At 56.4% G+C, this 26,644-nt stretch overlaps 1 protein-coding gene across 2 annotated transcripts in view; it reads right to left on the reverse strand.

Moving 5' to 3' along the window:
* Positions 1-26,644, reverse strand: part of DOK4 (docking protein 4) — a 45,161-nt gene that overhangs the window by 5,422 nt on the left and 13,095 nt on the right. The window contains exons 2-7 of one of the 2 annotated variants that reach the window (XM_038368191.2): positions 25,108-25,376; positions 8,335-8,442; positions 7,620-7,734; positions 4,584-4,703; positions 4,130-4,319; positions 1,189-1,324 (exon numbers count right to left, since the gene is read on the reverse strand). In XM_038368191.2, coding sequence (XP_038224119.1) covers positions 1,189-1,324; positions 4,130-4,319; positions 4,584-4,703; positions 7,620-7,734; positions 8,335-8,442; positions 25,108-25,173 — 735 coding nt within the window. In that variant the 5' untranslated portion in view covers positions 25,174-25,376. Of the gene's footprint in view, positions 1-1,188; positions 1,328-4,129; positions 4,320-4,583; positions 4,704-7,619; positions 7,735-8,334; positions 8,443-25,107; positions 25,377-26,644 lie in introns of both variants that reach the window. The other variant, XM_038368190.2, reaches the window with a different exon arrangement.

A 26,644-nucleotide genomic window follows, 5' to 3' on the forward strand; every position in this document is an offset into this window, starting at 1 on the left:
CCAGAACAAAAAGTTTGAAAACCACTGATCTACATAGCACGCACAAGGTAAGGTAATGTTACAGGGGGACCTTTCATCTTCTTTATTGTCCGAGCTTTGTGCACTGAATTTGTAGCTAATCACATGATCGACTAACTAATGTATAGGTGCTACATTAGAAGTGAAGTTACAGGTTTAAGGGGTAAAGAGTAAGTAGGACCACACGACAGGGATGTAGGACCGATGAGTGTGTATATCACTGATGGGTGTGTATTAGGTATATAAGATAAGGCGGTCCTGCAAGGCCTACAAGCTTTAGGTCTGTAAGAGAGGTGGCTTGGCCATAGAAGCCTCAAGCCTGAAACAGGCTGACATAACGAGCTGAGCCAGGGAGAATGCTGTAAAGTGTAAGATGACAGGACGAGATGTTCTGGAAAACATGCCGCAGTGTACCAGGTGATACGGCAAAAAACCGGAGAGCAACATTTCAGGGAATTCTGTACAGTAATAACCTAAAGTTGCTATGGTAACTCACTGACATAGATGTTAATAAGAAGGGGAACTAAGTGGGTAGCCTATGAGAAATGGAGCACCCTAAAATTCATGGGGCGTGGAAGTGCAAATAAGGAAAAGGGGGTGAAACTCATGCATATGCATGAGTGTAGTGGGCATACAAGAAACTCAGGATGAAAGGTGTTGCCTAATCTAAGGGGGCAGAGAAGCCTGTCCAGAAACACTGAATGAGATGGCCACCTGCCTGTATCGGTGTTTCTGGGGGGAAGAGTATGAAATCATTACTGCTGGCTAGCTTATGGTTTCTCTCTCCTCTCTGGATGCGTTTCGGTGTTTGTGGCTTTGTACATCTGCTTAATAAAATTCTTGCTAACTTGTCAGCGTATTACTTGGGGGGGGGGTCACCCTTCCTCGTGTGTGCCGAGCGTCTTCAATCCTAGTGATCTTCCCAAGAGTGAGTCTCACCCGGCTAATTCTGACACGATCGTCATTCAGGAGCTCGAACCCTTGGCAAAGGTCACTGTGGGCTGATACTCCACTGGTGATACCGAACCATCCGTGTTATAAAGGCTACAAATCTGTACATTTCCACTGAACAACGGGCTCTGCCAACATGACTCCCCATCCCATCCCCCCCCATATGCTGCTGTGCTCGGGGAGTTGGTTCACTAAGGGGCCCCGGCACCAGGTACTCACCCTGACGTTCTCCATCTCCAGCAGGACCCTCTTATGCTGTTCTGCGATAGCCAGGGTGGCGCTGTGCACCCGCTGGTAAATCTGCTCTCCCTCCTGGGTCTGGAAGGTGTAGAGCCCTTCCCCTGCGTCACACATCCTGCTGAGCGAGAGGATATCAATGTACAGCGTCACCCGGAGTATGGTGTTCTGCCACGGCACACAGATAGGCTGTGCATGCTACCCCTCCCTGCACACACTAAGAGAAGACACACCACATCCACCCTTGCAGCCACTCACGCTCCCCCTACACACACTATTCCTACACCTCATGTGTGTGTGATGCACACATGCCCCCAGCTTGCACATGTGCAGTCACACATACACATTGGATCCACACTCACACACCTCTGGCCCCTCACCCCCACCCGCCCCCTGCAAATGTTATATAGACTATTGCAGCATTATCGCTGAAGGACACTCCGCCAAAAGCAACGCCGACTGGGGGTTGTTTAACAAAACGACATGGCTACATCTTGGCACGGGGTTATTTTGTAGGCATTAGCCTAGGGGAGCAGCACTGGGTTCGCTCTGTGGACCCAAAGGAGCTGGTTTTCTACAGCATCTGAAACAAGTTTCCGTGCGACAGCCTTTTACGGCACTCTCAGCCACCAACAGATATCCCTCCACTTCCCACACCAACAGGACATGAAAGAACCAATAGGCTCCCTGCTTCCAGTGATAAAAGTGGACGCCAGTAATTCAACAGGGAATTAAGACCTTCCCCACCTTTACAAATAAATAAATAAATTGCCAAACAGATTTCAGTTCAAGTTTGGTAAAAATACACGAAAATCGGAAGTGGTAGAAATTATTTTAAAATTTTTGCAGGATTCCCCTCCCCCCTTTGCTGTTTTTTTTACTGGCTCTAATAAAAAGCTATTAAAATGCTCAGTTGTCAAGAGTATTTTTATGGCACCCGCCACCTGGGAATAGCAGTGCCCATAATTAATTACTGACTACTCCATACGAAGCCATCTGCTTTGACTGGTGAGGTTGCTTTTGGCGTTTCACATTGGACAAAAGTTAGCAGGTGGGGTGCTGAGAGTCAGACCCTGGTATTAACTCCCCTCTCACCCAGAACATGGAACCGGGAGCAGATCAAGGAGGGATGCGAGAGGCACTACAGTGTAGGAACATCAAAGCCAAGTTTCCATCGGTCAGTTCCCCCCATTGCTCCTCAAGATGGGCAGCTTGAGTCTAGCAGAAGCAGGCTTTGAATGCACAAGACCAGCTTCCCCATCCTAAGCCAGGCTCTTGGGCCAGAGCAGATACTGATTCAGCATGTCCGGCTAGAAACACGGTGGGTCTGATTTCCAGGGGGCTCGGCCTTCCAGCTCTTGTTCAGCTGGGGATGTAGATACCCAGCACTAGTGGAAGCCAGGCTTACATTTCCAACGCTAGCTAGTGATTTGGGGTTCCCAGTTTGCGACACCTTAAAGGGGCCTGTTTTTCAGAGATGGGAGGATCAGCACCTTCTGAAAATCAGGTCCCTCTACGGCAGTGGTCCCCAAACTTTTTACCTCACGCCCCCTCTTACCCCTGTCTGCATCCATCCCTCCCCCCTTCCCCTGGAGTGGGGATGTGGCTCCTACAGGGCAGGACGCGAACAAGGGTAAGGGGGCCAAGGCTGGGGTCTGCAGCCACGGTGGAGAGTGGGACCCCAGGTGCGGGGCTGAGGTCAGGAGCAGAACTGGGTGGCACTTCCTCCCCGCCCCCCATGGGGGCTGGCCCAGGACCCAGCTGCGCCCCCTTAAACATTCCTCTGCACCTCCCCTAGGAGGACACACCCCACAGTTTGGGGACCTCTGCTCTATGGCTTCTCAGGTTGGCCCTCCCCATAGTCACGGCCCCTTAGCGAGATTCTCGTTCCCCAGGTACCTCTGATCCCTAAAGCCCAGAGAAATCCTGATCTGGTGACCCCCTTTTTAGACTAGTCCTGGTACAACATTGAAGCCAATTTTACCAACTGGCCCACAAAACTCCATTCAGCCGTCGGCCCCTTGTGTGCTCTGGGCTTACGCGATACCACCGCTGACGGGTAGCGGTGTAAATCTCCAAATAAATAATCCGTTCCTTCTCAGTTCCAAGGAATTGGGATCCACCCATGCTAGGGGACTAAGCGAGGTGCCCTGGAATAGCACGGTCTTATTCACAAAGCGGATGGGATGTTCCCCGAAGAGTCACTGCCAGATTCTGCTGCCAAAGAAATAAGCAGCTTTTTTCTTGCAGGCGCCAGTTCAAAGGCTCCAGGGCAGGGCAGACTAGAGAGGATGAGGGTTTTTCTATCTCTGTAAAAGCCCAGTGTGGTGAGTCAGCAGATGGGAAGGTTGTGTATGAAAGAAAAGCTCATGTTTCTTTCCTCTCTAGCAGGTAATTATCTGGAGTCCCTAATATAGTCAGGCCTGGCTGAGCCAAGTAATTTTGCAAACAAAGTTGGCACAAACCTTCAAGAGGGAGAAACGTGGGTGGTCAGGCAACCGCGCTTAGACGTCTGGAGACCCTGGTTCAAATCCTGCCACAAGTTGTAATTGACAAGCGTTCTTGTCACTAATCCCTAATGCAAAAACCACCACTGCAAGATTCATTCTCCTTCCCGTTCCGGAGAGGCCCATGGCTGGAACCAAGGTACAACGGCAGAGCAGTGTGAGGGGATCCTAGCCTGGTGCTCGACTCTGACCCTCCCTCACTTCCACAAGCACAATTATTACTCATATTCACCCAGCGTGTCTATAGGGAGGTCTCCAGCGGCTCAGGATCCTGGCCTGTCAGAGCTCGCCCCCCCCTCCCCCCCGCATCTGCAATCAGACCGCACTGCCCTGGCACAGCCCAAGCACTGTAGCTCCCTGCCCGATGCTCCCAGCAGGCCGGGCAGAGCGTGCTGAAGGAGAGAGGAGTGTCCTACCGGCCGGCCTCGAAGGTGAACCTGGTGGCATCGCGCCCGTAGCGGCGCAGCGAGCACAGGGGCCAGGAGATGAGCTTGACCCGGGGGTTGTGCATGTCCCAGAGGTAGATATTTTCGTGGGTGATCTGCAGTTTACACTCCCCGTACACGTCCAGGTTCGGGCATGGCAGAAGGAACACGTTGAACCGATCTGCGGTGGGAGATGGGCAGCTGAAACCAAGGAAAGCACCATCTCTGCACCCCCACCCTCTCAAGGGGGACGAGCCCAGGCCCCCCATCCCAGTGTGGACCCTCCACATGCAACCCCCACCTCCAAAGTGGGACAAACCCAGGTGCCCTCCCAATGCACCCTGGTACTCCAAAGGAAGAGGGAGCCCAGCCCTCTCAGGGCGTTCCCCATCCCAGCTTCCTTCTGTTCCCGGGGCAGTGTGCCGGGCACCGCCAGCGCTCTCACCTGTCTGCTCACACTGCACCCCGGGAGCCAGGAGGTCGGGCTCCCCCAGGCTGATGTCGTTGAGACGTGCTCCTAGGCACTCAATGGACAGGGTCTTGTACCACTCCTCGGCCTCCAGCTCTGCAGGGAGCCAAGAGCTGCCCGTCAGGCCCTGCCTCCACCGCATCGCTCAGCTCCCCCAGCACAAGCCAGCTGGGGAACGCCACATCACATAGGATCCCTCTCCCCGAACAGAAGACGTGCCCTGTGCTCCCGTTTCCCTGGGCTACGGCCACACCTTGCAGCCTGTGTCCTGCTGGCTGGAGCCACATGGCTGCAGCAGAAATGCACAGCTGGGACTTCCCAGCTTGTAAGGCCCATGTGATCAGCCAGTCTGGCCTGTATAACCAGGACCCCTGGACTTCCCTGAATTAATTCCTGGTTGATCTAGAGCATCTGTTAGAAAACCAGCCAATCTTGATTTAAAAATTGCCAGTGCTGGAGAATTCACCACGACCCCTGGTGAGTTATTAATTATCCTCCCTGTTAAAATGCGGCACTTTACGTCTGAATTTGTTTAGTTAACTTCCAGCCATTGGGTCTTGTTATACCTTTGTCTGCTAGATCAATTGGCCACCTATTATCAAATCTGTTCACCCTGGAGCACCTCCAACCCAACCCAGGGCTCAAACCAGCACCATTGAGCCCCATGCTCTAGCCCCGTTCATCACAAAAGATCCCAAGTGCTGTATGATGGGCCAGTTCCCGGAATCCATGCTTAGGAGACTCTTCCTTTGTCCTCACGGGCACTTGGTGCCCAGTGGGCATTTTGCCACAGGAAGGGCTAACAGTTAAGTGGGGGAGTCCGGATTGTGGCCCAGTCCATATGGAAAAGAGATCACTCACCCGTCAGTGAAATGCAGCCACCTCTGGGGTGGAACACAGCAGACATTCTGCACCAGCAATACTACAGAGCAGTTTTTAGCCAGGGTAGTGGAAAATGACTTCTCCAGTGAAAATCCAGGGGAGATTTTGGGTTGGCAGAAACTACTCCGGTTTGAATTTGACAGTGACCCCAGAGTTAACACTCCTCCTCATGCGGTCTCCAACGACGACAAGTGCTCAGCACCAGGGGCTTTACACCTTATTCCCAACACAGTGCCCCATGGCAAAGGCTACAATTTTTTCCATGGACAATTTCAATCAATGTCATGGCAGAGGTCCAGGAAACAAGCCCATGTCACAGAAAGGGGGGAGCAAGGGGCAGGGGGGGCGGGCTGGAGAGCGAACCCACCCCACGTTAACTCCGCAGCAGCAGCTCCTGTCCTGTGTGGAGCACCAGCTCCCTGCTCTGAACATTGTGACCTGTGCACACAGCACCTCTTGGGCCCCTCCGGAGGGGTCACATTTGATTGGCGTTGCCACCTAGCGCCTGGGGTCGCCACGCCACTGGGGTTTCGTAGGGGCCACCACCACATGGGCCAGGTCGCAATGCCCAGAGGGGAGAGGAGCTGCCCTCGCGGGGCTCATGGACTTCAATCACAGCCACTGTTACCAGGAACGGCGTGACCTCCCGTGCCAGGGCGCCGGCTCAGTACCGACTCAGAGGGAAGAGCACCACCTACCCTGCCGCCAGCATCTGGGAGCGTCCCAACCGGCTCTGGCCCAGACCCAACCCTGCCTTGCCCGGGGGAGTGAAGAGGCTCCCAGCAGCGGCGGTGGAGCTGTAAGCCAGAGAAGGCACGACACCCCTGAAGGAGCTCTCCCTCCTTCCCCCAGCCAGGCCAGGCCAGGCACCAGGATCTCAAAGCGCTTTACCCACATTGACTAATGAACCTCCACAGTCCCCAGACGAGGGGCGGGCTGATCTCCCGCAAGCCCCCTCGTGCCAGGCTGGCTCTCAGTCCTGCAGGCAGCTTCCCGGATTGTGTGGCAGCCTGGACCTCTTGAGCCAGCTTCCCTGGCATTCAGAATGAAGGGTGTTAATTAACGAAGGAGAATTAATCCTGCAACCAGCACGGTCGCCCCTGGGTTATTTCTGCTGAGCTCCGATTCTGTCCTTATGTTGCCCCCATGTTTTCACTGTGCATCAGATTTTGGATCAGTGGCATTAGAGAAATCATCCAGGGGAAGCAGGCAGTTTCAGCAGCTGGCTAGGGACGGTTGGGCCCCCAGAAAGGTGTGGGAGTGGATTAGGTCTGTGGGTAAACGTATTAGATGGGTATTGCTGCAAAAAATGACCAGTTAACAACGTAGCTATTTAAATGGTCATCTTTAGCCTGTGGAGGTGACTTTAAGCCCTAAAGAGGAGGTGAGGAGATCTCGCCGCTGGCTGGGTGCATTCAGGCTCTCTACAGACTCAGGCAGATGCCAGCCAGTCAGAAGAAAGAACGAGGAGGACTTGTGGCACCTTAGAGACCAACAAATTTATTTGGGCATAAGCTTTCGTGGGCTAAAGCCCACTTCATCAGATGCATGCAGTGGAAAATACAGGAGGAAGATCTATATTTTTTCATGTTCTCTGATATATATCTCATCTTCCTCCTGTATTTTCCACTGCATGCATCTGATGAAGTGGGCTTTAGCCCACGAAAGCTTATGCCCAAATAAATTTGTTCGTCTCTAAAGTGCCACAAGTCCTCCTCGTTCTTTTTGCAGATACAGACTAACATGGCTACCACTCTGAAACCAGCCAGTCAGGCACATTTTAAAGCTGACTTTGCAACCACAAGGACTAGGAATGTTGTGTTCATCAGTGAAAGCGGCAATTCTAGACCACATTGCCCTGGCAGTCAAAGGGGCCTCGCTGCACAGACAGGGCAACAGGCACCATGGGCCACATTCTCCAAAGGGCTCCACACCCTTCTGAAAGCCTGGCCCTGCAAGATGGAGTGACCTGTCCACGGTTTCAGAGGGAATCACAGGCAGAGCTGGGATTAGAACCCAGGCGTTCTGGCTGCCAATCCCAATCTCTAAGCATGCTTCCCCTGGCCTTTCCCCAGCCCGGCAGCTCGTGACCTTGCCAGCCCCAAGCTGAAACCACAGACGTCCTCCTACCTGAGTCGCAGGTGAAAGTCCTGGCCGACTCGTCAGTGAAGATGATGGCCACGGCCTGCCTCTTGGTCTCTTTCGGCAACCGCGTGATGCACTTCACGTTGCTGATCTCCGTGACCTGCAGAGGGAGATGTTTGTTCCTGAGCTGCTGCCATCTGCATTCTGCACAACCCCCCTTTTCTGCACCGAGTAATGGGGGTCCCTCAAAGTCTCCCCTCCTCCGCTTGGCTTCTCTTGGTTTCTCCACTGCTCGGCACTAGATATTCAGGGGGAGCCTCTACCTTCCCCAGGGAGAGCCGCAGGGGCTCTCAGCATGGGGGGGCATAGAAAGCCATGTGAGTACCTGTATTTCAAGGGGAGAGTCCCATAGCTAACGGAGATCAATTGCAGCAAGAAAACATCTGGCCAGTAAGCTCATCGGGACATAGGCAGATAAAGGGCCATGACACTTGGATCCTGCATACCCGTGTTCAACAATCACCCTGGGCAAGGAATTCTTCACTGCAACGTACTTTTGGCCAGGCCCCGGAAGAATCACCACGACAAATGGGGAGGGAGCGCTGGCTATGGGGAAGTGCCCAGCTGTTCCGGTCCCACCCAGCAGGAGTCGCTGTGGGGAACGGGGTAAGAGCGCTGGCTGGGGGTGGGAGCTCTGCCTCAGTGATTTATTCAGCTTCGTCAGAGCAAAGGGGCAGTAGATAAGCAGAGACTCTCCAACCTTTGGGCATCCACGCAGGCACACTGACTTCTCGTCCGGATACTTCTCTAGCCGCTGGGGCCCTTTACTGGAGGATTTCCTGAATACCAGCCAGCATCTCCGATAGATCTGCCGGAGAGACACCAACACAGAGGCTGCAGCATGCACCGAGCACCCCTGCAATTGCACAGGGACATCTCGCGGGGGGCATTTTATCCAGCGATCAAACGCCCCCTGACTGGCATTTCTCTGTCACCACCAGCCCACTAACAGCATCCAACATGGAGCAAAGTACGCGACACTCAGCACCTCCCTGCCTGGGGAACTGCTACATCCCCAAAGATGGGGCAGCATCGGGTTATGGTTAAGCCCTAAACTTGAGCAATGACCAAACCTTATTTATAGCAAAATCCAGGGAAAACCTCTTGCAGTGAATCCCCGTTTGCTCCCTACCACGGATCAGTCCAGCTTCTTCTAGGCCAAGGAGAGCCAAAGAGCTGTGCGCGTTATGGCCACATCTGTGTGAATCTGCACAAGTACACTGGGCTCAGAAACGGCAGGGACTGGGCCCCTAGACAAGAGAGTCGGATGGATCAATCGCTCCAATGAGAGAGGACCAGACACTACTGTGTGATGCAGACTGGACCCTGGACTGTAGGGAGCAGCCCTGCAGAGATTTGGGGATGGACCAAGGCAGGAGTAGCAGAAGGTCCCTAAAAGTGGGGGAGCCAACAGCACCCAAACCATGGCCCCGCCCTCGTGCCGCCCCTTCTCCCCAAGACTCCGCCCCCTGCTCGCAGCAGGGGGTGCCGGAGAGGTTTCCCTGCCTGCCGCGTCAAACAGGCGCTCTGTGGGCCTGACGTTCCTCCCGCTCACACCCGTGGAAATCCGCCTTCTCCCGTTTGCTCACTTTCACCAACATCGCCGCGAACGCCCAGAATGTGCCCCGAAACTCTAGAGCTGGGCAGATGGAGCGTTCAAAAGTGACCACGTCACAGACAAAGACAGACAGACAAACTATCAGGTTGAGCCTCAACTGGACGACGATCTAGGCTGGACATCTAGGTTCCCCCGCTCAGAGAGTCCCCTGTGGATAGGTTCGCTCGACGGGGTGAGCTCCCTTGAAAGGAGAGTCTGCCCCACATGCTGGCTATGGAAATCACTTACTGTAGACTAGCAGTTCTCAAACTTTAGCAACCCCAGGACCCCCATTGTGATTTAAAACTTTTTGGGGACCCCCAAGTCCCTCCGCTCAGCCCTTACCCCACCCGCTTCCCTGAGGCCCCGCCCCTTCCCTGAGGCTCTGCCCCCCACTCACTCCATTCCCCCTCCCTCCGTCCTTCACTCTCCCCCACCCTCACTTTCACCAGGCTGGGGCAGGGAGTTTGGGTGCAGAAGGGGGTGAGAGGTGCGGGCTCTGGGAGGGCATTTGGGTGTGGGAAGGGGTGCGGGCTCTGGGCTGGGGCAGGGAGTTGGGGTGCGGGAGGGGGTGAGGGGTTCAAGCTTCGGCCGGGTGGCGCTTACTTCAGGCAGCTTCCAAAAGCAACTGGCACATCCCTCTGGCAGCAGCTCCTAGGCAGGGGATCCAGGGGCTCTCCACATGCTGCTCCAGCTCGCTGGCACCACCCCTGCAGCTCCCATTGGCTGCAGTTCCCAGCCAATGGGAGCTGCAGAGTCAGCGCTTGGGGCGGGGACAGTGCGTGGAGACCCCCTGGTTGCCCCCTAGAGGCCACAGGGATGTGCTGGCTACTTCCGGGAGCAGCGCAGAGCCAAGGCAGGTAGGAAACCTGCCTTAGCCCCACTGCGCCGCCCGACTTTTCACATGCAGGAGCTTCTGGGGGGGAGGGGTTGAGGGAGGGGGTGGACATGATCAGTGGGGCCCGCAGACCACCTGGGGTACCCTCAGGGACCCCCAGGGGTTTGCGGACCCCAGTTTGAGAAATGCTGCTATAGACAGTAGCTAGGCCCTTACCAAATTCATAGTCCATTTTGGTCAATTTCACAGTCAGAGGATTTTAAAAATTGTAAAGTTCACGGTTTCAGATACTTAAATGTGAAATGTCACTGTGTTGTAACTGTGGGGGTCCCAACCCAAAGGAGGGTCAAGGGGGGGCTCACAAGGCTATTATAGGGGGCATGGTATTACCACCCCCACTTCTCTGCTGCTGCTGGCAGCGGTGCTGCCTTCAGAACTGGGCTCCCAGCCAGCAGCGGTGGAGCTCCTTGCAGCCGGGGGAGGTTGCCAGAGATGGGATTGACCCAGCCCCAGGAGCGGCCCCTGCAGGGGAAGAGGAAGTCCTGTCCCTCCCCAGCCCAGCTGGGACCAGTATCTGAAACTCTGCGCACAGTAAGAGCCCCCAGCCCTGCTCCTCCCCTATACTAGCCAGATTTCACGGGGGAGAACAGATTTCAGGGTCTGTGGTGTGTTTTTCACAGCTGTAAATTTGATAAGCCCTAACAGAAGCACATGGCCCCCTTTCACCCCATTTGGGAGCTGCCGTGAAACACCTTCTCAGGAGAGATCAGAGCCACCAGCCCATTGACATGCAGAGTTCATGCTGAAAGACAGGAAAGCCCCTCATCCCAACCTAGAGGTGATCTCTTAAGCTCTAACACCAGCCCTCCTTTCCTATCCCTTCTTGGCCTGCAACTGACACTCTGGTACACTGAGAATCTCTCCCCAGCTCAAGGCAGCAGGACTGAGTGGTTACAGCAGGGGTCTGGGAGCCAGCCCAGTCCCGACTCAGGTCACTAACTTACTACGTCAACTTCCGCGAGTTAATTAGAGCCTGACTTTCAAGCTTCCATCGACCTCAGCAGGTGCTCAATAGCTTAGAAAATTCAGGTTTCAGAGTAGCAGCCATGTTAGTCTGTCTCCGCAAAAAGAAAAGGAGGACTTGTGGCACCTTAGAGACTGAAGTGAGCTGTAGCTCACGAAAGCTTATGCTCAAATAAATTTGTTAGTCTCTAAGGTGCCACAAGTCCTCTTTTTTTTTTTTTTTTTTTTTAAGAAAATTCAGGCTCTTTGGGCCTCAGTTGCCCCACCTTTCAAATGGGGATAGCACCACCCACTTTTGCAAAGCCCTTGAAGATGGAAGGCAGCAGGCTCATTGTTAAGCCACACCCACCCCTAGCTTTTCACATACGAACTGAACCCGGTGCAGGCCGGCTCCGAGACGATTCCCTTGGATTTCATTGCACAGCCCATTATAACACCACCGCTATTGGTGCTGTTCGTGCAGCACCTGGGCACTGTAATGCAATTTTCCTTCTTGGCTCTCTTCTCATTCCAAGGAATCCTGGAACCTTTTTATTCTCACTCCAGGCTTTCAAACAAGAGAAATCACAGCGGTTGGACGGCAAGGCCCTTGGAGCTGAATTACTGCATAGGTCAGGTCTAGGCACTCATTGTACAAGCCAGCAGCCGGGGGGACTTGGTTACTCTCTTGAGTCTACACAGAATAGGGGTTTCTGTCTTGCTCCAGGATTTGTAGGTCAGCCTGCCAGAGTCATATCAGCGACAGGACATCGTGCATGGAGCGGGGGACCAAAAGCCTGACCCAAAGCTGGACTCAAAGAGGTTTGGATTCAGGCCCCAAAACCCCAGCCTGGCCACTAGGTGGGGTAATGCTGGGCACAGCCCAGGGAAGGGAGAGTGGGCAGCGCTGGGGGCAGCAGCTGGGTAGGGTCAAGATGGCATGGTTAGGGAGAGATCAAGGAGGTGATTGTCAGTCAGGGCCTGGGTCAGGCTGGTCTGGCAGGAGGCTGTGGCTGGGAACAGAACAGGAAGCAGAGGCAGTGCCAGCCAGCTGATGCCCGGATGGAGGATGGCATGGCGGTGGTGCAAGGTGTAACAAAGCCACGGCAACCTCGAACCCGCCCCGGGTCACTCTCCTGCCCCCCACGAGGTTCTGCTGAGCGGCTGTGGGTGAAGAGAGGGCAGAACGAACTCCAGGAGGATCTCCACTAGCTGTTAGCAGTACGTGGCCTATGAGACAGAGGAGCAGTTCTGGTCCATCCAGCAGGGGGCAGTGGTGTGCACACGCCCCAGCACAAAGCCTGGGCAGCTCCAGCCAAGGGGTCCCCAGGCCAGCATGCCGAGGCACCAAGCAATGGCAAGGTAAGGACAGGATGGGCAGTGCTCGGCCACACCCCCTCCTGGTATCCTGGATGCCAAGTGGGCCCACGCCCCTTTCTTTCCCATCTGCTCACACTGCATGCAAAGTCTCCTGCCTATGCTCTCCCGCAGCGTCCCCCTCCCCCAACATCCTCTCATCTCTGCAGCCCCACTGGACCACCCCCTTCATTTCCCTGCCGCCCCTTGTGAGTGCGCTGGGCTGCCAATCCTCAGGGCAATCAATCCATTTGCACCCGCAGCCAGGGCAGCCCTTTGCCAGTCCCAGTGCACGGCCCTGACCTGATAAAGCATCGTGTGCCCCAAGCACCGCGGCCCAGCCCAGGAGCCGCACCCCAGGGTCACACCCAGGGTCCATCTCACCCCAAACCCACCAGAGCTGAAAGGTGGGGACAGCTCGGCAGGCGACAGGCCCCCACTGCGCTGCAGACACTGTTGTTCCCGGCCCCGCCTGTCACCCACAAACCGGAAACTCCCCCGATGCCTCGCTCCAATCCTGGGGCTGCAGCCGGGCCAGCCCTGGGGGAAGTGGGTGCAGAGCAGCCTGCTCCTGTTCCAGGCGCTCTGGATGAACGCAGCGAGACGCGGGTCAGGCTTCCGGAGCGCGGGTCCCAGGCCAGGCCAGGCCAGGCCAGGCCAGAGCAGCCGCAGGGTACACACACATACGCCAAGAACGAGGGCCAAGCACCAGCCCCAGACTGCAAAGGGCAGAGCCAGCAGCTGGCACATGCACTCAGTGTTTGCAAAGTAACCACTGCGCGAGCGAGGAATCGCCCTGCACAGCGCCCAGGGGAAGGACCTGGCGTCAGTGCGCCGGGAACCACCACCTTATAGCTCCACAGCACCCAGTGCCCTTTACTGGCTAGGAGCCGGAGGCTGCTCTCCCGGACCCAGCTTACACCCCTGCGTGTAACTGCTCTGGCCCTACGTAGTTACTCCCGACTTACACCCCGGTGCATAACCGCCCTGGCCCCTAAGGACTTACTCCCAACTTACACCCCTGTGTGTAACCACCCCGGCCCCTATGAGGTTACTCCCGACTTACACCCCGGCACGTAACCACCCCGGCGCCGAAGGACTTACGCCCGACTTACACCCCTGCGCATAAACGCTCTGGCCCCTACACAGTTACTCCTGATTTGCACCATGGTTGTAGGGGCCAGGCCAGTTACACGACTTATTCCCGACTTACACCCCTGTGCGTAACCGCCCTGGCCCCTACAGAGTTACTCCTGATTTGCACCATGGTGTGTAACTGGCCTGGCCCTACAGACTTACTCCCGACTTACATTGCGGAGCGTAACCGCCCTGGCCCTTATGGAGTTACTCCCGACTTACACCCCAGTGCACAATTACCCTGGCCCCTATAGAGTTACTCCCAACTTACACCCCTTTGCGTAACCACCCCGGCCCTTACAGAGTTACTTCCAACTTACACCCCGGTGTGTAACCACCCTGGCCCTTACAGAGTTACTCCCGATTTGCACGGTGGTGTGTAACTGGCCTGGCCCCTACAGACTTACTCCCGACTTACACCCCGGCGCATAACCACCCTGGCCCCTATGGAGTTACTCCCGATTTACACCTCGGTGTGTAACTGCCCTGGCCCCTATGGAGTTACTCCTGATTTGCACTGTGATGTGTAACTGCCCTGGCCTCTATGGAGTTACTCCTGATTTGCACTGTGATGTGTAACTGCCCTGGCCCCTACGGAGTTACTCCCAATTTAAAATCGGAACCAGGTCCTAAATCCACAAGGGTCACTTCAAGAGCCGCTTTAAACATCCTGAACTCTCGATTTACACCAGCTGAGGATCTGGCCCGGCAGCTGTTCAATGGCTCAGAGCAATGCAACACTGCAGTTCAGGACGGGAAGGGAAACAGGACCAGGAGCCCACTTCTCCACCGCCCTCCCCTGACGCCATCATGGCGGATAGAGCGGGTGCAAACCACCCCCCCCCCAGCCAGGCTGCAGGGCAGGGGGAACTGGGAAGCCTGACGCCTGCAGCCCCAGGAGGCTGCTAAAGCAGAGGGATGGCACAGAAACCAAAGCCACCACCGCTGCTCATGGTGCTCGTACAAACGCGGGGGACATTCCAAACATTTATCTGCTTGTTAAACCAGAGCTCCTGCACCGCGGACAGCCCAGAGCTTACACGGGCCCCAAGACTCCTGTAGCTGGCAGTGGAGGCTGATGGCGGCTGGCAGAGGTGCCAACTCAACCATATGCTGCCCGGGAACACCCCTGCTAAAATTCAGCCACCAAAGCGGGCTGCGGGTGGAGCAGGTTTCTGTGCCTTTGGTGGAGTGGTTTCCCTGGGTCGTACCAAGTCCTCCCGCCAGGAAGGGCTCAGCCCTGGGACCCACCCAGAAGCTGCTGATGTTTTTCATCCTTGCAGTGGATTAAATTACACTTTTGCTGAAGTGGGAGGGGAAGGCAGGAGAGGAGGGATTTAAAATTCCCAGGAAGGCTCTCCCGCACGTCCCGCCTCACCCTGTTCCAAAAGACAATAGTAATGACTCCCTCGGCACTTCACAAAGGAGGGAAGGATCAGCGCCCCCCTTTTACAGATGGGGAAACTGAGGCACGGGGAGGCAAAGCAACTTGCCTGAGGTCCCTGAATAGAACCCAGCTCATCCAAGCCCCAAGCAGCTCGTGTTTTAGCCCGGACCATAAACCCGCTTAAATTCCCGGCGCCACAGCACTGAACCAGCCCACAGCAGCGTGCCTCAGCCGTCTCCAACAGGGCGACGGGGCAAAGCTCATCCCTTGCTGTGCCCCACGGGTCCCTCCCAAAGCACCGCAGCCAACGTCCGGAGCAGCCGGCCAACGGACCGCTGACAGCAGGCTGGCACGGGAGGATGGGGCAGGGAGCGCCCGTCTTGGCACCAGCTCAGCAGCGAAAGGGTTAACGCCAGGGGCTCTTTGAAGGGGCTTTCCCAGCCCATTGAGAGGAACGGGCCAGGCTCCCTTGTTCCCAGCTGCCACCCATGAGGGTTTCCCTCCCAGCGAGAAAGGCGCCCCGCCATCAGCCAGCACCCCACCCCGCCACAGCAGATCTCAACGCGCGGCATGAACATGAGGGATGCCATCATTAGTCTCAGCTCACAGAGGGGAAACTGAGCCACAGCAAGGGGCAGAGACGCACGCCAGGAGCCAAGAACAGAACCCAGGAGTCCTGGACCACAAAGGTTGGCGGGGTTTATGACACATTCTCTACGACGCATGAGGAGGAAGGAGATCCTCGCCATGCCCACGAACGCCTGTTGTCTCAGCTCGGAACGGACATTCCTCCACCCTGCTATTGTTGTTCTCCCATTGCGCTGCACCCTCACCCGCTTCCCGCCGGGCAGAACCGCGCGCGGCAGCCAAGCCGGGCTCGGACCGGTCACGGCAGCTCAGAGCCACCTGCTCTGCCTTTCTGCTGCAGCCGGACGTGGCGCATCTCGAGGCTATTCCAGTCCCAAGTGGCTGCTGCTTCTTCACTTCCTGGCCTGCACTGTTGTGGGGGGGATCAGCGATTTCAGCCTGGGACCAAGGAATCAGCAACGCCCAAGCCGTGGGCCCTACTCTGACCCGCCCGTGCCTCAGTTTCCCTGGGGGATAACAGCACTTGGCAGGGAGGGGGGATGTAACTCATTAGTGTCTGTCGAGCACTTTGGGCAGGAGGTGCTAGAGAAGGGCCTGGCTACAACAGGAATCCAGTTAGTCCAGATGCCAGGGACCGTGGGTGGGCAGACTGACGGGCTACCGTGGTCTGGCTCCTCTCTCGGGGGGAGTAAGCGGGCAGCAGGTACCTCCCCGCCTGCACCAGCGTCTGCCCAATCCCTGCAGAGTTCCAGGACTCGCCTTGAGGCTAAACCTGGATCGGGGGGGGGGGGGGGGGGGGGGGCAGCAGAGGCTGGCTGGGTTTTACAGCTTCCCCGCCCCCACCCCCTCCCCCGCTTCCCTAGGGTGCTCAAGGCCCCTCCAGTCACTCTGCCAGCGTTAATTGCAGCACAATCTCACTTAATTAGTGGCAGCCGGAGCAGCAGCCATGTCTGCCTGACTGGCGTTCTCCCCCAGGCACTCGCACACACCTGCCCCCTCTGCCAGGCACAGACCCTTCGCTGCTTTACCCCTCAGGCCCCAGCAGCCGCCCCCCCCCATCCTTTCCCTGCAGCTGTTCGACCCCCGCTCCCTCCTTCCAGGCGGTTTTATTCTGGGGGGAGCTTCCCCCTTTCCCCCCGCCCTGCCCTCTCCTCTCCGACAGCCCTCAGCATCCCAGTTATTCACCTTCCCTTTCCTGCCCCCCCCTTCTTTGTTCTCTGTAATAGCATGAAATTATCCAGCTCGCTCTCTGCTCCCTGGCGGCTGGAGGAAAGGAGATGGTGAACTGGCCCTTCCCTGCTCTGCTGCCGTCGATGTCTGCAGCTGAGCCAGAAGGTTTGTCTGTCCCTCACTGTGCTATTGCCTCTAATCCCAGGGATTGCACGCTGGCCCCATTGCCTGCTCTCAGCACTGCTGCTGGGCCAGAGCCAGGCCAGAGTGCGGCGAGCTTCCCCCCAGCAGTGCCCAGCCGGAGCCAGGCCAGAGTGCGGCGAGCTTCCCCCCAGCAGTGCCCAGCCGGAGCCAGGCCAGAGTGCGGCGAGCTTCCCCCCAGCAGTGCCCAGCCGGAGCCAGGCCAGAGTGCGGCGAGCTTCTCCCCAGCAGTGCCCAGCCGGAGCCAGGCCAGAGTGCAGCGAGCTTCTCCCCAGCAGTGCCCAGCCGGAGCCAGGCCAGAGTGCGGCGAGCTTCTCCCCAGCAGTGCCCAGCCGGAGCTAGGCCAGAGTGCGGCGAGCTTCTCCCCCACTCGCCCCGCAGTGCCCCGCCAGAGCCAGGCCAGACTGCGGCGAGCTTCCCCCCAGCAGTGCCCAGCCGGAGCCAGGCCAGAGTGCGGCGAGCTTCTCCCCAGCAGTGCCCAGCCGGAGCCAGGCCAGAATGCGGCGAGCTTCTCCCCAGCAGTGCCCAGCCGGAGCTAGGCCAGAGTGCGGCGAGCTTCTCCCCCACTCCCCCCGCAGTGCCCCGCCAGAGCCAGGCCAGACTGCGGCGAGCTTCCCCCCAGCAGTGCCCAGCCGGAGCCAGGCCAGAGTGCGGTGAGCTTCCCCCCAGCAGTGCCCAGCCGGAGCCAGGCCAGACTGCGGCGAGCTTCCCCCCAGCAGTGCCCAGCCGGAGCCAGGCCAGAGTGCGGTGAGCTTCCCCCCAGCAGTGCCCAGCCGGAGCCAGGCCAGACTGTGGTGAGCTTCTCTCCCCACCCCCCCGCAGTGCCCCGCCAGAGCCAGGCCTGACTGCGGCAAGCTTCCCCCCCCCACCCCCTCGCAGTGCCCCGCCAGAGCCAGGCCAGACTGCAGCGAGCTTCCCCCCAGCAGTGCCCAGCCGGAGCCAGGCCAGACTGCGGCGAGCTTCCCCCCACCCTGCGGTGCCCAGCCAGAGCCAGGCCAGACTGCGGCGAGCTTCCCCCCACCCTGCGGTGCCCAGCCAGAGCCAGGCCAGACTGCGGCGAGCTTCCCCCCACCCTGCGGTGCCCAGCCAGAGCCAGACCAGACTGGCGAGCTTCTCCCCCCACCCCCCGCAGTGCCCCGCAAGAGCCAGGCCAGACTGCGGCGAGCTTCCCCTCAGCAGTGCCCAGCCGGAGCCAGGCCAGACTGCGGCGAGCTTCCCCTCAGCAGTGCCCAGCCGGAGCCAGGCCAGACTGCGGCGAGCTTCCCCCCAGAAGTGCCCCCCCAAAGCCAGGTCAGACTGTGGTGACCACATCTCCTCATGAGTTTCATTTCATATAACTAGACTTGCTCTGCACCCTGTGTGGGCGGGAGCGTGGTAAGCAACCCCTGCATTTGAAGGGTGAAAGGCTGTGCGAAACAACCAGGTTTCTGGGCAGCCCAGATGCAGGGAGCCAGAGTGCTGTAGCTTTGCAGACACATAACAAGCCCCGTGGGAGCACAGCGGCTGTTTGGCACATAGCACTTCCTCCCAGCCCGGTCCGCCTCCGGCAAATCTCCGGCTGCTTCTAAGAAAACATATTTACTGAGCTGTCTGAGAGAATTAGCCCCCGATGCAGATTTCAGAGCCTGTGACACGCACGGCCAGTGAGGCACCGATAGCCAATTTGCAGAAGGGGCTGGTCCAGGGAACGCGCACGTCCCGCTACCCCAGCACTCCCATCCCCACAGCCCTCTGCACACAGGGCTCCGGCTTACAGGATCCAGTCCTGATTGTTTCTTGCCTCCAAGATGGGTGTGTCCCTCACACACCTCTGTCTGGGGGATGTCTGCAGCACCCGGGGAACTGGAGAAGTACCAACCCCTGATAGGAACAGAAGCTCCTTTAAGGTGGTGCCCCCAAGCAGCAGATGGGCCTGGCTCAGTGTCAGAAATGACAGCCCACTCACATTGAGGGTCCAGAGAAGACAGCGATACCAGAGGCTTCTGTGAGTGGGCTGCTAGTCTAGGTCTGGACACCACTGGCCCCAGCCCGGCAGTAGCTGAGCACTTCACGGACTCCAATCAATGTGCCCATTCTACAGATGGGGAACCAAGGCCCCGATTCAGTGACAGAGCAAGGAACTGATCCCATGTGTCCCGTGCCGGTCATTTTCCCTGGCCCTGGCTGCAGTTAACCGCATTGTCCTGCCACATCCAACAGGCAGAAAAATAAACAATCAGGAGCAAACTAAAATGAAGGCTCCACAAGAGAGAGCACAGTGTATGCGTCATGCCACAGCTGCCTCTACAGTCAGCGCGCGTAGGAATTTAAAGGGGCAGAACTCAGAAAACAAAGGCACTGCAGTTTTGCAGCCACATACACCACAGATGGCTTCAATGAGAGCAGGAGCCGGCCGTCTGTGCTGGCCCGGGTGCCTGTGACAGAGGCCCATTGATGGTTCGCTACTTTGCGTCAGCAACTCTTGTCAGGCCGGGCAATACCTAACACGCTGCGGTCGTGATATATACCCCAAAGGTGGCATGTCATAGATCACTGGAAAACTAACAACTCACTGATCATTAATATTCTCGCACGACGTATGTAGGGTAAACCCACAGAGGACTTTAGAGATACATGCTGCGAAGATGTCCTTAAAATGTATTTGGCCTACGCCACGCCTGTTGCAGACAAAGGGATGTTTTCCACCTGCTTGAAAGCGTCTCTGATGTAAATTAGGCAACATGTGACCAGAGACAAGGAAGGTCCATTTACATAAAAGGTGAAGAGAGCCATCAGCTTGGCGAGGAGGGGAGACAGCCTCAGCTATAAAGACAGGGGCTCTGAACCTCAAATGAGAAGCAATTGAAGCAACTGATTGTGCTCTATGTTACTGTATTACAGCAGTATATGGAGTGAGGTATTTTATAAAACCCTGTGCCACACAGCTAATTAACATCATTGTAAAATGCACCGACATGGTAGGAGGATTTTTGGATCCTCACTGACACACTGTGCTTTAAAGTCTGCGACCAGACAAAAGGAGAAACAGGTTTTCCCCACAGACAGGAGGGGAGGCCACTGTCTACCTGTCTCCAGTGTCAATTAAGCAGCGTGGAATCAAAACGATGGAAGTCCCTTTGCATACGAATCAGCAGGAGGATGGGATGTCCACAAGTAAGGAAGAGCAGCAGGAAGCTTGAAGAATGAACTCTGGGGTGATATAAGGGGTGCAAAAAAACATAGGGGGCATCCATCACTTGGGGGATTGCAGGGGCCAGAGCTCTTGAAATCACAGAGCGTTGGCTCTTTTGCCCAAAGAGGCTGATGTGTCGGGGGAGCTGAGCGTAGGTGAGAAACCTGCTCACCAAAGATTGTCTCTTTCTGAAACTACATTCAGAGTAGCAGCCGTGTTAGTCTGTATTCGCAAAAAGAAAAGGAGTACTTTCATGTTTCATGTTCTCTGTGTGTGTGTATATATATATCAATCTCCCCTCTGTTTTTTCCACCAAATGTATCCGATGAAGTGAGCTGTAGCTCACGAAAGCTTATGCTCTAATAAATTTGTTAGTCTCTAAGGTGCCTCAAGTACTCCTTTTCTTGAAACTACATTGCATCTTAGAAGTGTATTTTCACTTAGAATCATAGACTTTAAGGTCAGAAGGGACCGTTATGATCATCTAGTCTGACCTCCTGCACAATGCAGGCCACAGAATCTCACCTACCCACTCCTGTAACAATCCCCTGACTTATGTCTGAGCTATTGAAGTCCTATTGTGGTTTAAAGACTTCAAGGTGCACAGAATCCTCCAGCAAATGACCCGTGCCCCACGCTGCAGAGGAAGGTGAAAAACCCCCAAGGCCTCTGCCAATCAGCCCTGGAGGAAAATTCCTTCATGACCCCGAATATGGCGATCAGCTGAACCCTGAGCAGGTGGGCAAGACTCACCAGCCAGATACGCAGGAAAGAATTCTCTGTAGTAACTCAGATCCCACCCCATCTAACATCCCATCACACAGGCCTTTGGGCCTATTTACCGCTAATAGTCAAAGATCAATTAATTGCCAAAATTAGGCTAGACTTCTGTTTGCTTGTAACCCCCATCTACCTTTATTCCTTATACTTGGCATCACTTAATCCTCTCTCTGTTGGATTAAATAAACTTGTTTTACTTTTGATCCAAACCAACCCAGCGCTAGGATTGAACTGAGGGTGTATGTCAAAGCCCAGTTACATTAACAAGTTGCAGTGCATTGACTCTGTAAAGACGCAACAAACTTATTAATGTCTGTGAGTGTCCCAGGAGAGGGCTGGGCATGACCCAAGCAGGCGGACTGGGGTAAGTCTAGGACCAGGGGCAGGGTGTTGGAGTCACTCTGCAAACAGTAACCGGGCAGTGGAAGCCAGGCTGTGACCCACATGCTGGCAGCCGGGATCCGGGCTGTGAGCCAGAGCAGCAGAGCACTAGAGGCCCCCAGAACTGCAGGGCAGGTGAGGACAGAATCCCCCGCTTGTCTGGGTTGAACCCCAAAACATCACAGTGTGGTTAATGGGCTACACACTGTACACGACCCAACGAGAGAGACAGCCCCTGCCCTGAGGAGCTCACAGTGTAAAGGGACAGATAATGCCAACTAGGAGAGCCAGAGGGTGCTGCAAGCCCAGGGCCGTGTTGTGTCCTTAGGAGGAGGAGGCACCAGGCGTTAAGAGAGCGCTGCAGACACTCGGCTCTGCACATCAGCACTGCCACCTGGGCTGGGCCCAGTCCTGCAGAGGGCAGCACTCATGCCGAACAGCCCTAGCACGAGGGGCAGTGCAAGGGCGGGGGACGTATCCCTGCCACACGCACGGCCAGCCACACAGGGCTGGGGGACACTCCCCCCTCTCCCAGGCTGTCCCCGGGCCTACCCCTCAGAACCTCGCTCTCTCCAGCACCGGATGCCGGTGGCAGCACTTGGCCAACGCTCGTCATGCCCCTTAAAGGAGGGCTTGGAATGAGCAGAGGGGAGCCTGGCACACAGGGACGGGGCGCCAGGAGCAGGAACGACGGGAAGGAAGCTGAGGCTCCACCGGCCTGGATGATAGTCAGACGTTCTCCCTCCATCCAGCAGTGCAGCTCCAGAGATGGGAGCAACGTTAGCCGCGCTTGGCCTCCCCGCTCAGACGCACGGCGTCGCCGCAGCTGGGTTTTGCCACCTCAGCTGCCCCCTGGGTCCCACCCCTGAAGCTGCACCAACACTGGAGCAACAGGGAGAGAATTGCTGACAGGTCCCGGTGTACACAAGGCCCCTGTCAGATCCCGAGTGTGCAGAGAAAGCTCCAGGAGCGGCCACTGGTTTTGGACGCCTCCAGGGACCCACCCGGATGCCTCAAGCAGCCACTTTGGGAAGATGTTGGCCTCCCCCAGTTTTGGGGCTCCATCTCCCCAGCTGCACAAGGGGGCTAGACACACCCATCTCAGAGGCGAGGCCGAATCCCTGATGCCGGCGGAGGGCAAGTGAATGGCGCTACGAAAGCACTAAGCCACACCCAAGGGAGGCCCAGCAGTTTGGGGTAGATTCTCGGCCGGCCATGTGAGCAGTCCAGCATCCATTCCTGCCAGAGCAGCTTCCCCAGATACTCAAAGCGTACAGTGAACTGGGCCATAACCCGCAGATTCCTGGGTTCGACCCGTGGAGCTGCCTCTCAGCCCGACCTGGGCGGTGTGCTCTTTTCTCTCACTTTACCACGCCCAGATCTGTCACATGCACCCGGGCGGCTCGGGCCTGGTAGCTCAGCAGAGGGCCGCACCCACTCGGTGCAAGGCCCCAGAAAGCAAGAGGGAAGGATCGCTGCTGTCAACGGTCAGCAGGGCACGGCGGAGACCCGGCTGGCACAGGGCCCTGGGGACGACAAACAAGGCCTTTCACCATTAAGTCGCCGGTTCAAATCAGCCCCAAGTCCTTAGTGAGCGACTGGCCTAGGAGACTTAGAGGGTTTGCCACAGGCCATGTTGCAACCAGCCGCTTTGTCGGCAGTAAATGCCAGGGCGCGTGGGGAGGCTAAACTCCTCTCTCACCCCGTACGGCAGGGTGCAGAAGCTGCTCCTTTCCTGTGAACACAGGCTGCTGCCTGCCAGCCAAGACCCACAGGCAGTCCCGCTGGAGGGCTGGAGCTCTGAATAGTGCATGGGTCCACGAGCACAGATGGGGTAACATCCTGCACCCGATGGCTGGGCCCAGGGGCTGCTGCGGTTTGGAGGCTTGGGGAACATCAGGAGGCTTGACAGGCTCTCCCCAGCCCCCATGCCCCATGCGAGGGACCCAGGGCAGCTGGGGCTGGGATGAAGAATGTGAACAGACAGCAGCTGCAGGCGGGTTGGCTGGGTGACATTATCTGGGGGTGATTTAGTGCTGATGGAACTGGCCCGAGCCCAGGCACTGTGCACCCCCTGCCCTCAAACAGCTCAGCCAGGCCCAGCTGCCACCCACCAGAGTGGAGATGTGGGTGCCCTGCTATTCCAGCCCTGCCAGTGCCCCGAAATCCCAACTCACCACTCCCCTTTCCATTCCAGTGCTTGGCCCCAAACACCCAGCTCTGCTGATGCCCCTCAATCCTGACCCACAGCCCCCCCGCCCCATGCTATTGCAACCCTGGTCCCCCACACCAGAGTCTGTCCATCCTGCCCTGCCCCCACATGCTGCCCCAGACCCGACTCCATCCCAAGCAGAGGTGCCACTCATGGCCAAATAACCTGTGTGATGGTTTATTTCACATCCAAACTGAGATCTCACATTGGCCCCTGCCACAAACCAGGGTTTGACCTCCTCTTGCCAGGGGGGAAAAGGCTCGTGTGCCGCTCCACAGCTCCACGCATCTCTTCCGCGCCAGACTGGGGGTTTCTTTGTCTCAGCAATTGCAGTTTGGCCCCTTTAAGAACGGATCCCAGTACAGAGCCCTCTCCATTGAAATGCGAAGCACACCGGCTCTCCACCAACTCTGCTTAAAATATGGGTCAAGCCAACCAGCCCCGGTCACGTGGGATCACCTGCATCTCCCGTGACAGGCTGGCAGGTGAAAAAAATTAACTGCTCTTTGGGGGAGGGGCAGGGTGGAGCAAAAGCTTGAACCTCCTCCACCAGCAGCTGCCCCTGCCACCCCCACTCCTCCCTCGGGCAGCCTCTGCCTGCCTCTGTGACTCCCGTAAGCAGAGGGGCCCAAGGTCCCTGACCAACAACCCCGGTTCTCTCACTAAGGATCAAATCCTTGGAAATCGCCTCCAGGCCCCATTGCAATCCATGGGAGCAGAGCATGCCCAGCTTTGGGCCCCAAATCAGTGACCTGCTAACACACACTCCCCCCCCCGCTCCCATCCCCCTACAGGGAAGTACAACACCATGTATGCCGCCCTCCAACTTCCACCCACCCACCCACTCCTCCAGCTGCACAACCAACCTCCCTGGTGATGCACAGGCTAGGGACCCAACGGGAGATTTAACTATTCCCTAGCCCGTGCTGACGTCATGAGCAAATGCAGCCAGTGGCATGGAAGGGGCCCGGGGCGACCAGGGTGTAAGGATCTAGCTGGATTTGGCCATTAGGCCTGCCTCGTGGCTGTGAATCTGCCCCTGCCCGCACCGGGCCGCAGCCTGCCCTGTCCGGACAGGACGAGCACAAACCACAGTGCCAGATTCCTACTGAATTACACAGAAAGCAACAAGTGCAAACCCATCCTCTCTCCCCTTAGCCTATCAATAACCCATGCGGTCAGATGCTTTTCTCAAAAAAATTATCCACGCACAGCTTGTCTCCTGGGCTGATCCCAATTCAGCAGAGTTTTCCTCTCGGAGGGAGATTGCTGCAGCTGAATTCAAAGGACAATCCCCCTCCCTCCCTCCTCCCTGACTTTTCCGTGGAAACGCCACAGCTGCAACTTTACCCGTCCCCAGAATGACCAGTGACAGCGGCCAGCGCAGCCGTGTACAGCCCCCTACGCATGGCACAGGAGTCCTGGTTGCTCAGAGCCAGCCGTGGTCGGGAAGGATGGTTGGGCATAACCCAGAGACAGGATCTTGAGCGAGGATGCTCTCAACACAAAAGAGGGATGGGGGGGTGGGGGAGGTCGTTCTGCATTTTGCAGCTGCCCCGGTGTTTCAAAAGCGGGGGTGGGGGGGGGTAGACCTTCAAAGCTAACGGTAATGAATCATGCATCACAATCCCCGCTATCACCTCCCCACTTACCCCTAATTTCCTGCTCTTCATTTTCACGTAGCCCTGTTTGACGATGTCGTTAAAATTCGTAGCCATGGCGTAGCCCTCTGCAGCCGGGATCCACTCCCGAGGAGCTCCAGGCTTTTCCCAAGCCCGCTTTCCTTCCGTCTGTCTTTCCCCCCCTCCCCTCGCTCCTCCTTCTGCGTTCACCTGTTTTCAGATCCTCCCCGGGGTCCAGGTCGGGGTCCTCCTCAGCATTGTTGTAGCAGCCCTCATGCTCTCCTCCTTCCCGGCACTGGCTGTAAAATAAAAATGACAGATAGATTAGAGATGGTGACATCTTCCCCTTGATTTCCCCCCCCCCCCCCGCTTTTCTCTTTCTGGCTGAACCATTCGGGAAAAACCAAGGTGCATCATACAGAAGAGGAGAAATGGAACAGTCCAGTTGTTAACCCCTTGATTCTTCCTCAAGATGCACAAGGAACAACTTTCTCCGTGCCTGTGAATCTGCTGCAGATCCAAGAGGGGAACCAAGTCAGGTGTGCGGGGATGAGACTTCACAGCAGGGATGTAACAGGGGCTGCTGCAGGCCCTGGAGAAATCATCTCCAATGAAGGCTCTCCAGAGCTTTAATGCACTACAGAGGCAAATCAAAGCAGGAGGGTCACTGCAGGGCAGTAGGAGGGTTGAGCTACTAAATAATGACATCATCTCACAGATCTACAGCTCTTTTCGTCTCCAAAGATCCCAAAGCACTCCAATCAACTGAAGAAGCCAACTGTACCCCAAATCAATCCATCTACCACTGACCCTGGGAGCCAGGAAAGCGATGGCAGAGATGGCACACATTACATAGTGACCTACCAGCCGATCAAGCCTGGATGCTTCTGACAAACAGGGGATCAAGCCCCCGGAACAGTGCGTCGCTTGCTCCTCTCTGACGGATCTTTTTTTTTTTTTAAATATACCTTCGCACCACTTGTATACCTTTTCATGCATCGAAATGCAGCCACTTCTGGAGTGGAACCTGCCTGACAGCATACAGAAAAGGCCCATCTACATTGCGACAGCAACCAAGTCAACAGTGTCATGTCTGAAACACTGTTCCACCTCATAGCACAGGACCTAAGCATGCCTCTCAGCCTGCCAATATGGAAAGCCATGCCTGATGAACACCCAAAATGATAGGCACCTAAACACCGTGTATGTAGGAAATTTAAACTATGTGGGCTTCCCTCCTTTAGCATCAATCACTCTCTAGAACCTCTGGAGCATGAATCTTTATTTCTGTCAAATAATTCTCCGAGAGCGGGGAATATAGGACATTTTAGGATTAAAATGAGCGACAGCTCTCAAAAATGAGAGACATTTGTTAGATACCAACCCAAGCAGATCTGATCCCACATCAGTGCATTGTGCTGCAGGAGGGCTGCAGCAGAAATGGGTTTAGGTCCCATCTACACGACAAGGCACAACAATATTGGAATTGTGTCAGGATATAAGCAGGATGTAGCCAGGTCCACTGACCTGGCTGCTTTTGTATTGTAGGCTGGCCTGTAGGCTGCAC

The sequence above is a fragment of the Dermochelys coriacea genome, chromosome 12, assembly GCF_009764565.3.
Source record: "Dermochelys coriacea isolate rDerCor1 chromosome 12, rDerCor1.pri.v4, whole genome shotgun sequence".
NCBI classification, from domain to species: domain Eukaryota; kingdom Metazoa; phylum Chordata; order Testudines; family Dermochelyidae; genus Dermochelys; species Dermochelys coriacea.